Source organism: Moschus berezovskii, chromosome 26 (assembly GCF_049115385.1).
Source record: "Moschus berezovskii isolate FMDL1 chromosome 26, NW_MosBer_1.0, whole genome shotgun sequence".
Lineage (NCBI taxonomy): Eukaryota > Metazoa > Chordata > Mammalia > Artiodactyla > Moschidae > Moschus > Moschus berezovskii.
Window position 1 is genome coordinate 29,621,066 of NC_142485.1, and position 11,902 is coordinate 29,632,967.

Below are 11,902 nucleotides of genomic sequence, written 5' to 3' on the forward strand. Positions count from 1 at the left end.
AGGCACTGGCCCAGAAGAGCTACCTAGGGATGGAGTTGAGCCTGTTTTAGTACCTTGCTGGGCTAGCAGTGCTCAGCCTCACTGTCACAGAGAGTCTGTCATAGTTAATGCATCCAGCTAAGGAGAAAACCAGAAATGATGGCAGAGAAAACAACTAGGGCTTAAGTGACGCCATCGAAGCTAAATCTTCGTATCCTAATTTGACTCATTTTACTGTACCTCCTCTGTTCTCTCTGGCTGAGATTTGTTGGATGAAAGTTGATGCATGTTTGTGTGCGAACGTGTGTGTTTTTCATGCCTCACAGCGTTGCCCTCACTTAGCTCAGTGTGACTTTTCCTTCCCTTTTCCTTCACATCTGCTCCAGACTGATCGCATAAATCCAGATGACATAGATTTAGAAAATGAGCCCTGGTATAAATTCTTTTCAGAACTGGAGTTTGGACGCCCGGTAAGTGAGGCTAGACTGTTAATATAAAACGATTAGGAGAATGTTGTTTGATTTTTAAAACATAATCGTTATCAGAAGAGATAGGTGTCATTTCGAGAATAAGAGCTAAATTCCATAGACACCAAAAAACACTGAAAAAAGTATATTCTATATACACAAATTTGGTATAGTTTAGCTCACACTCACTTCTCTACCAAATGGTTATGTTCAGACACTGCCTATATAGTTCTTTTTTTCCCCACCAAATCATACATTAGGATTACTTTATATCTAATTGATTGCAAATTCAAAATGTTGAACCAGTATCTGTCTTCCCATAGTCAGACAATTCTTTATAGAAGATTTGTATTTGTTTACAGTCCATTTAGGTCTAATTCAATCAGAAGAGTAACCCGTGAAATTTACAATAATAAAAATTACTATGATGATAGCTCCTGTTTGCTTTGGAATCACCAAACGCCTGCAGAGGGCTGGTTCTGTGTTATCTCAGAGAGACCTCACATCATCCCTCCAGTAAGAAGAAACCAGAGGCCAGAGGGGTTAATTTTACTCAAGATAGCAAGTGGCAGAGTCAGAAGTTAATCCCAGACCTATCAAAAAACAAACATCCTGGGAAATCCCTACTATAATATACTGCTAGAATATCACCACCATAAAATGTCTCATTTGCTCTTATGCATGAAAAGAAAGAGAAAAACAAGGAAACCCTGTAGACCTTGATTTCCCCTCCTGCTACTGAAAATCACAACATCTCTAGTCCCCAAAACCCCACCAATAAGAATTGCTTAGTCTGTTTAGGATAAAAGAGTTGACCCAAGCTTCAAATAACAATTTCCTTTATCAACTCAAATTTTATTGGGGAAGTGCAGATGCCAACAGCAGTGCATTTGATGTCTGTCAATTACACAGTTTTTATACTTTCATTGGTGTTTCTGAATTTTACATGCCTGAAGAACATAACTGAATACACTGCACAGAAGTTTTAGTAAATCTTTCTTTTATCATATCATGTACTGATTTATACACTCATATACTGACCATGTATTATATACTAGGTGGTTAGTCCCTTTTGTCCATTAAAATGCAAAGGAGACTTAGTTAGATTCATTATATCTTATTGAACTGGATCAAAAGTGACTGTAAATGAATATAAACCAAATAATTTTTTTAGAATTTCTTTAAGTAATAGGAAAAATATTTTCCCTAATTTATATCCAAGTATTCACATAAATTGGGCTTCCCAGGTGGCTCAGCGGTAAAAGAATCCACCTGCCAATGCAGGAGACCTGGGTTCGATCCCTGAGTTGGGAAGATCCCCTGGAGAAGGAAATGGTGACCCACTCCAGTATTCTTGCCTGGGAAATTCCATGGACAGAGGAACCTGGCAGGCTGTAGTCCATGGGATCACAAAAGATTAGGACACAACATAGTGACTAAAACTGCAACAATTCAAATAAATGCATTTTACTTAAGAGAAAAAAATTTCCCAGCTTTAATTTAAATGTGTTGTTACTGCTGATTAGATAGTTCACAGGGGATAGAACCAATGTCTGTTCTGAGCCTAAATTATCACCATTTTTCTACAATCATTTTCAGCTACATGTGGAAACTCACCAGCATGCTATCCACCTGCTCCTTCGGTGTTTCTTTAATGTACCTTGCATTCCTCTGCGGCTAGAGACTAGGAGTGCTAATTTTGATTTGATGAAATGAGTTTATACTAATCAAATCACTAGTGATTTTGCCCAGTGCTTGAAAATATTTACGAGCATTGCACTCTTCCTCCTGGGCTACCCGCCCCCCGCCTCGCCATTGCTCCATTCATGTCACTCTTTTATGTGTATCTGATGCTGTCAGCACTCAGTTCTAACTGTTGTCACCTTTTCCACATGGTCATTCCTTGCTGCCATTGATTCTCCTCCATTCCATCTCTACACTTCTGCTTATGTGGTGCATCTACACCCAGCCTCCTAAAAAGGCTCTGGACTATGTTCAAGATCATTCTCCTGGTGTTTCCAATGAGGTAAAAAGCAAATTACTTTCTTTTTCAGATTTCTTTGTTAGAAGCTGTTACTGTGATTCTGAACATCCATGTTTTACGATTCACTGAAGTGTCTATAACCTGGGTTTGAAAATCTATCTTCACATCATTGTGTGGTATCTAGTACCACTGCTTGAACATTAATTACATCACAGTTGTTGGCTCTTAGGTGAAAAATCATGCCAATCATTACTTTCAGGTGAACTATTCAATGCATCCTGGTATCTTGAGTATGATAATCAAAAAGCATTATTGCATGTATCTGATTATACTGAATAAAATACTGCTGGAAATCTCCTCAGAGCCATTTTATCATCATGCTTGGAGGTACAGAATAACACTTTAGATTCTTAGATGATCAGTTTTTTTGTTTGTTTGTTTTTTGGCCATACTATGTGGCACAAGGAAATTCCCTAATCAGGGATTAAAATCACATCCCCTACAGTGGAAACATGTAATCTTAACCACTGGACCACTGGGGAAGTCCCATAAACAGATTTTTTTATGTCTCATATATTTCTAAAATTTATTTCAATTCTTTCTTTTTCATAGATACAATTTCTAGATTTTAACATCAGATAAAATCAAGAACAGGACTGACAAATAACTGCCACACATGTTACAACTTCCTAGGCAAACATTACTACACCCTTGGTAGACATTACTAAGCCTTCTCAATGCTGTGATCCAGGCAGCCACTATAATAGATTATGACTAGCATATGACAGGAAATGTATTTTTCATCTTTGTATATGATGTTCATGACAATCTGATACATAAAAAATATGATGCCTGGCAATGTAAAGTATTATTTGAATTAGTCAAAGAGAGTATGAAGAAGGCAGAAATCATTCAGAGCCAAAAGCTTTTTCTCTGCAAAGAAGAACGAAATTATTTTGGAAAGCAGATTTAGGACTCATTAGTAGACATAAGCAAAAGTGATGGTTGTCTAAACATGAGCTAATAAGAAACAAAAACCTCCCATGGGCATTCATAGACGCAACTAGGATGAGAGCAAAGTATGAACAAACGGGTTTTTGCAGTAGTTTTTCATAGTAGTTTATCTGTGATCCTAAATAAATGAAAAACACAATAAATGTTTTCATGAAACATCTTAATTCAGTTAAATATATACAACTAGAAAATAAAACTAGTAGGATACCTGTGCTGCCAGATGTACCACTGACACACGATGGTGGTAACGAATTGAACGCACAGTTGCAGGAGAAAATACCCAACTATCTACAGCAATCTGCGATTCCAAATGACTTTCCCTGAAGTATGCATCAGAGTATATGTTAAAACAGAGAAGTGTATAAATATTTATGTATTAAATAAAAAGTAATACAGAGTCTGAAGAAAGACTGTCATTTCAACATGCCAACAGTCAAAGGAGGATTTACTTCAGAATTCAATAAGGTCAGATATTCCTCAAAATATTTCCAGGATATTATTAAGACAGTTCATTGAGAACTGAGATGGAATTCAGAGATCGCCATGTCTAACTCACTCATTTTTCAGTCAAGAAAAGTAGAGTCCAACTATTTTAAGAAATACGTCCAAAACCAGATGATAATATAATGGCAAATTAAAGATAAAAAAATCTCTTAACCTTCCTTTATACCATACTTCTTAGCACTTCCAAGAGATATACTAAGAACTAAAACCTTTTAGATACAAATTATTTATTTATTTATACTAGTATACAAGTTATACTATTCCTTAATAACTATAGATTTCTGTAAAATACATTTCTATAATTAATATTACACAGTAATACTTGGTGTAAAAATAGTAGAAAATTAATTCTATGCATTCTGTAATGCTAATGGTAGTGATGAAAAATATCACATATAGACGCATTTGGATATTTAAACTGATTTTTCATCTTCTCCTTGGGACTGAGAAGAGGGTGTTATTCGTTCTGATAGCATATTAATTATATTTTTAACTTCACATTATAGCTTTTCATTATTAAAAAATACTCTGATAAGGTACTGAATTCTGTCTCCAATAACCTCATGTAAAACATTTCTGGTAAAATTTGTAATTGATTGGACATCAACCTAGCTACCATTTATTCAGTGCCTAGTATATGCCATGAATAACACATTTTTAGTCCATAAGTATCAGTGAGAAACTGACATTAATAAGGAGCAAGTAAGGATTTTTAAGCAAAATTTAACCGCATGATCACTTAGACTCAATGTCTGTACTTAATTGAATGACCTTCACTTGGTTGTATTACAATAATGGTAACATGTAAATACTCAGTAGCTTATAATAGGTAAAACAGGTACCTCCTTTCTGAAGACAATTTCCATATCAGAATGAGTACCAATCATATATATAGTTTTCTCTTAGTCATCTATCTAAACTTCTTATTGCTTCTTTATAATTTAATACTGGACGGTTTCCTTTGAGCATACATCATAATACTGGTTTCAGTTTATTTTGCCTTGTGGGAACCAATGCATGGGGGAATAATTTTAGCTTCTTAGCATAACCCTAAAACACAGTTCAACAGCATGGAGTCCTCACTTCTTACACTATGTTTTATTTCATATTACAATAGTGTTTAGGCTCATCTCAAGCTAGTGATTCAAAATTTCTGATCACTTTAAGGGTATTCTAAGAGTGTCCACAAATGGACACTGTTTTTGGCCAACTGGGCACTGTGGTTGGGTGTCCCATGAAAGCTGTGACCCACACAGATGTTCTGAGGCTCTTTGGTACTGCTCTTCTGCAAACATGAAGAACTAATATTTATAAATCAGAATATAATTACCTGGTTTTATTTATTTACTTGTTTTCCATCCTTCTTATTTGTATTTATCTTTCTACCCTTCCAGTGTCCAATTTAGGGTAGCAAGTTAAAACAGTCATTAAACTTACCCAATTAGCAGATCAACTTTTTTTTCTCTTTTTATTTGTTGAGAACCTCAGAATCTAAATATTTTATAGGAACTAAAAATATTCTAATATGCTTTTTCTCTGTCTAAAAAGAGGGAGTAGTATTCTCTTGCATAGGGATGCTTTGTTTGTTTGGGAGTAATTCCATTCTCATTCAGTAAGAGAGAATTAAATGAAAATAATAGTTAATAGAAGATATTTTAGAGTTGTGTGTAATGGGACTCATCAGTATACATCTACACATACTTGGTATGCATTTTCCCAGACATCCCAGGCATCATACATCATACTGCAACTACTTGCCTCTCAAATCCATGTCTAACAAAAAATTGTTAATATCAATTTCATTGTATTGTTCAGAATGAAGGAGTATGAAAATGGTGTCTACAATGAGCATTTGGAAGTATTTACCAAATTTATAGTATCTATTTTTCTTTGTTCCTATAACCATGGACAACTGAAAGCTGATTTTCTGACTAAAAGATTAAAAAGTCCACTTTTTAAGAAAAGTTTATACTTTGATTCATTAAATCTTCTATTTTAACCTAACCCTGAATGTAAATAATTTCAAAGATACAAATCTGTACCTGATTCAAGGACCAGGTAGTTTAATTTCAAACCAAATTCTGTGGTTTTTTATTTTAAAAGTCATGTTTATGTTGACAGATGAAAGAAGTTTTGCTTACATTTTATGTCTACATAAAAATTACACCTGGAAATATGACAAAAATTTATAAAGGTTTATGCGTTATAAGGATTGAATGATGGCTACAAATACTTCTTTAAACATCAAACCATTTCTTTATGTGAGAAATTTCTATTTATAGTCTGTTTCTACATGAAGGGGTAATTTTTCTTTTTCTCACCCTAGGCAATGTTTGATTTATGAATATTTTTAGTTACACAGAGAAAAGTAGTGTTGTACAGCTGGCCCTCCATATCTGTAGCTTCCACATTCATGGATTCAACTAACTTAGGGACAAAAATATTTCTCCCACAAAAAAAAAAAATTCCAGAAATTTCCAAAAAGCAAAACTTGAATTTGCCACACTAGCAGCTATTTTTATAGCATTTACATTGCATTAGATATTATAAGTAATCTAGAGATGATTTAAAGTATATAAAAGATGTGGCTAGGTTATATGCAAATAGTACATCATTGTACATAAGAGACTTGAGATCTTCAGATTTTTGGTATCCTTGGGGAGCTCCTGGAACCAACTCCCCTCAAAGGATGATTGTATATCAGATGAGAAAGTAGATAAGAGGAAAGTAGGAATTAGGCTGCATGACTTCTTTTTGGCAAAACATTTTTATACCCATAATAAATGGTATTTTTAATGTCAATTCTGACAATACTCTTTTTAGGATACCTAATTTAATGTCCAGGGACACACAAAATTTTGCCATGGTAAAAATTTTCACGTTAACCATCCTTCTGTCTTAACAGGCCTCGTTGTATCAATCCTCTATAGACAGAAGCCTGGAAAGACCCACTAGGTAAGAATCTCTTGGCAGGCGGTGAGGGGGTGGGAGGGAGGCTCAGAGGAAGGACATATCCGTATAGTTGGAGCTGATTCACATCGTTGCACAGCAGAAACCAACATAACATTGTAGGGCAATTATTCTCCAAATGAAATTTTTTAAATCTCTTTACATTATGCAACCAGAATATTTTACGCCAGTGGTTTCTTTTTCAGTGAAATAGTAATGATAAATGTTTTATCCTTCATCTTTATTTTAAGCACCATAATTCATGAAATTGTTTTAACTTGTTTCTGCATCATTTTATATGAGGAAATATTCAAGAATGTATAAAGTTTAAGTGAAATAATTCTAGGTCACTTTACAGGCTGAGAAACTCTTGCCTTTCCTGTCTCCTCCATACTCAGTTTTCTTCTCCTTAGATAAGGATTATAAACATCTAGTTTCCAATACTGTTAGATGATATGATGAGGATACATTTTTTAAAAATTATAGTAAATTATAAACAATTTTATAAATTATATTCTGCATATGTTTGTTCATTATACTCTGACCACACAAATTAAAATACTATTGTTGTTGTTGTTTAGTCACTGAGTCATGTCCAACTCTTTTGCAACCCCACGGACTGTTACCAGGCTCCTCCGTCCATGGGATTTCCCAGGCAAGAATGCTGGAGCAGGTTGCCATTTCCTTCTTCAGGGGATCTTTCCAACCCAGAGATCAAACCCACATCTCCTGTATCTACCACATTGTCAGGCGTGTTCTTTATCACTGAGCCACCAGGGAAGTCCTCAAAATACTGTTCAGTTCAGTTCAGTTCAGTCGCTCAGTCGTGTCCGACTCTTCGCGACCCCATGGACTGCAGCCCACCAGGCTCCTCCGTAAAATACTATTATTGTTGTTGTTGTTTAGTCACTGAGTCATGTCCAACTCTTTTGCAACCCCATGGACTATTACCAGGCTCCTCCGTCCATGGGATTTTCCAGGCAAGAGTACTGGAGTAGGTTGCCATTGCCTTCTCCGGGACAAAGTATAACTGAACCCAAATTACTTGCAGGTCCTAATTTTCCTAAGAGACTACCAAGGCAAGTTCTTTTGTAGGCCTTATATATCACATTTACCTTAAAGTACTATAGAACTTCAGACACAGTTCAGTGAAAATACTGAAAAATGCAAACTCCCAGCCATATCATATCATCAGCAACAGATACTTAACAATAATTTGCCCTTCTGCAAATTTCTATCAACATAAATGAAACACTTGGTAAACTGGATCCTTTGTACATTGGTTTCACGGGTGCCATTTAACAGCATTAAGGTCACTAAGAAAAGAGCTCACCAAAACCCTCCTTTTACATCTTGTACAACTATGAATGCAGCTAGAATATTTTAATTTTAGAGTATTTAGAATATTTCTAATCTAACTTCCATGAAGACACACAGACCCTGACAGGATAATGATAGAAGATGGGCATCCTCTTAGGAAGAATGCGGACAAATTCCGAGGTCTGGCTCCACCTCTATACGTGCAAAGTCTGTAGGTTCCATTTATTTATAAAACACTGAAATACCTCATAGGTTACTGTGCATGCATGCTGTATAAGACAATGTCAGTAAAGTAAATAGCAGACTTTGGTCATAGGACCGGTTGTACTGTTGCTGCTGCTGGTGGTGGAATTTTATCTAAAGATTTGACAGACAGCATGCTATGTGATATATATATTCGTTCATTAATGTTTGTCTTAAACGATGCTATACTCAGAACCATGATAAAAAGAATCCCCTGCCCTTACAGACTATCAACATCTTTTAATACAACTAAGTGAAAGGACTCTAATAGTTTATTTGATGACCAGATTATTGGTTATTCATTAAATAAACAGAAGAATGTTAGAATGGCAGTATAAGATTTTTAAAGCTAAGATGATTAGGCTGGAAGAAGCACAAGCTGGAATCAAGATTGCCGGGAGAAATATCAATAACCTCAGATATGCAGATGACACCACCCTTATGGCACAAAGTGAAGAGGAACTCAAAGGCCTCTTGATGAATGTGAAAGAGGAGAGTGAAAAGTTTGGCTTGAAGCTCAACATTCAGAAAACGAAGATCATGGCATCTGGTCCCATCACTTCATGGAAAATAGATGGGGAAACAGTGGAAACAGTGTCAGACTTTATATTTTTGGGGGCTCCAAAATCACTGCAGATGCTGACTGCAGCCAGGAAATTAAAAGACGCTTACTCCTTGGAAGGAAAGTTATGACCAACCTAGATACCATATTAAAAAGCAGAGACATTACTTTGCCAACCAAGGTCTGTCTAGTCAAGACTATGGTTTTTCCCGTCATGTATGGATGTGAGAGTTGGACTGTGAAGAAAGCTGATCACCGAAGAATTGATGCTTTTGAACTGTGGTGCTGGAGAAGACTCTTGAGAGTCCCTTGGACTGCAAGGAGATCCAACCAGTCCATTCTAAAGGAGATCAATCCTGGGTGTTCATTGGAAGGACTGATGCTAAAGCTGAAACTCCAATACTTTGGCCACCTTATGCGACGAGTTGACTCACTGGAAAAGAGTCTGATGCTGGGAGGGATTGGGGGTGGGAGGAGACGGGGACGACAGAGAATGAGATGGCTGGATGGCATCACCGACTCGATGGACATGAGTTTGAGTGAGCTCCGGGAGTTGGTGATGGACAAGGAGGCCTGGCGTGCTGTGATTCATGGGGTTGCAAAGAGTCGGACACTACTGAGCGACTGAACTGAACTGAACTGAACTGAACTCTAGATACATTCGTGTTGGTGCAACTCCTCTATATAGAGAAAAGATGTATGGTACAAATCATAGCACTGAACTGTCAGTAACAAAATATTAGTCTACTAAGAAAACTTTTACTTTAAGTGGTGATTATAAACTTATGTTCATACGAAAACCTGAACATGGATTTTACAGTAGCTTTATTCCTAATTGCCAAAATGTGAAAGCGACCAAGGTGTCCTTCAATAGGAGAATGGATAAACAATGGTACATCCATACAATGGAATATTATTCAATGATATGAAGAAATGAGCTATCCAGCAATGAAAGGCCATGGAGGTACCTTAAGAGCACACTGCTAAATGAAAGAAGCTAATCTGAAAACATTATATACTGTTGATTCCAACTACATGACATTCTGGGAAAGGGGAAACTAGAAACAGTAAAAAGATCAGTGGCCACCAGGTGTCATTGGGAGGCAGGGATGAAGGGGTTGAGCCCAGGGGATTTTTATGGTAATGACACTACTCTATGATACAGCAGTGAGGAATGTATGCATGTGTGTATGTCGTTATACATTGGTCAAACCCATAGGATGTTCAACAGAAAACATGGACCTTAATGTAAACTATGGGCTTTAATTCCATTTAATAATAATGTACTGATATGACTCATCAACTGCAAGAAATGTACCACACTAACAAAAGATAATAATAAGAGGAGAAACCGTGTGCAAGAGAAAGGGAGTACATAGGGACTCTCTGTACTTTCCAATCAATTTTTCTATAAACATAAAACTGCTCTGAAAAATAAAGTCTAGGAAGCCCTAACCACAGCAATCAAACAAAACAAAAAAAAAGAAAAGAAAAGATATCCAAATGGTAAAGGAAGAAATGAATCTGTCACTCTTTGCAGATGAGCCTGTTAATTTTCAAAGAGGTGACTGTAAAGAAATAGTTTTTTATATTAAGGAACAAATTCCTAAAAATGCAATTTGGGGGATGAAGGGTGAGAGTCATTCCGTGGCCATCTCCAGTACATTCCTCTAGTCTTTCTAATTCACATTTGAATCCCTGCAACACCAGCCAAACTGAAGCTGATTCCTTCTTGCAGTTCTGCAAGCATGGCCAGCGACTTTAGGAAAAGGAGGAGGAGCGAGCCTGCGGTAGGGCAGCCCAGGGGCCTGGGGGACCCCAGTGCAAGGAGCACTAGCCCAGGCCGAGCAGACCTCCCAGGATCAAGCACCACCCTGACAAAGTCCTTCATTAGTTCTTCTCCTTCTTCTCCGTCAAGAGCAAAAGGTGAGCGGCAATAAATGGTGTGTAAATCATTTACTAGTTCAAGTTTTAACCTTGGGAGAGCTGGTCCAATGATGACCACCCAGAGATGGTTAGGGTTAGTATTTTAATAAAATATGGTTTCAAAACAATAGCTTTCCTTGTACACACACTAAGTCAGGATGATGAACCTTCTGAATGGCTTAAAGGACTCTGACTCTCATCTGTTAATGCTTTCTTTTCTCCAAATATATCAGGTGTGTTATTTGGAACAAATTTAAAGTGTCAAAAAATGTATGGTCAGGCTATTAAAAGGTTACATTTACAAACATTTGCATACTGTCAAATTTTTCTAATGTTACTACAACTAGTAAAATTAATCAGACTTATAGAATAGAAATTAGTAGTAGCAACAGAGAGCATTGTTGCCTAAAACATAAATTGAGTTGTTTTTTTAATTATTTAATTCTAGACAAAAGTTTGTCTAACCTATGAAAGTTGTTTCTTTAATCACTTGGTTTATATTTTACTCAGTATTCATACATACAGTAGAATATCCATGTTCCGTATGTAACATAGTGTTCAATTCACAACAGTCCATTATTGTGAAGTTTGTTTATCAATAAGCCATTCATCTATATGGCCTGCCTCCTCTCTGGAAGTTTAGTGAGTTGTGTTGAAAGCGAGCAATCACTACTTCAAATCTCTGTTTAGTTACATATTACTGCAGCTGTAACAAGAATAGTCCCCAAGCAGAAACCTAGGATTGAACCAGCATCCATAGGCACCTACGATTTGGGGACCCAAGGTCTTTTCCAACCCTCTGGGATTGAAACAGAAGAGAGAAGCAATTTGAAGTGTGGAAGAAAGTGAGCTGTAAATGAAGTTTCCATAAAGTAGCCGAGATTCAGCTACACATACCAAAGGCAAGCACTGAGAGTGCTGCCACATAAAAGTAAAGCTAAGAGTTAGCTGGTT

General features: G+C 36.6%; 2 protein-coding genes across 40 annotated transcripts in view; one reads left to right on the forward strand and one right to left on the reverse strand.

Moving 5' to 3' along the window:
* The window catches only part of TLR3 (toll like receptor 3), a 447,684-nt gene that overhangs the window by 366,526 nt on the left and 69,256 nt on the right, over positions 1 to 11,902 (reverse strand). The gene's annotated exons all lie outside the window — the stretch shown is intronic.
* SORBS2 (sorbin and SH3 domain containing 2) overlaps positions 1 to 11,902 on the forward strand; it is a 215,682-nt gene that overhangs the window by 160,276 nt on the left and 43,504 nt on the right. For 17 of the 31 annotated variants that reach the window (XM_088832573.1, XM_088832572.1, XM_088832574.1 and 14 more), the window contains 4 exons: positions 366 to 449; positions 2,416 to 2,472; positions 6,854 to 6,903; positions 10,761 to 10,948. In XM_088832573.1, coding sequence (XP_088688699.1) covers positions 366 to 449; positions 2,416 to 2,472; positions 6,854 to 6,903; positions 10,761 to 10,948 — 379 coding nt within the window. The remainder of the gene's footprint in view (positions 1 to 365; positions 450 to 2,415; positions 2,473 to 6,853; positions 6,904 to 10,760; positions 10,949 to 11,902) is intronic. The other 14 variants (XM_088832570.1, XM_088832594.1, XM_088832581.1 and 11 more) reach the window with 2 other exon arrangements.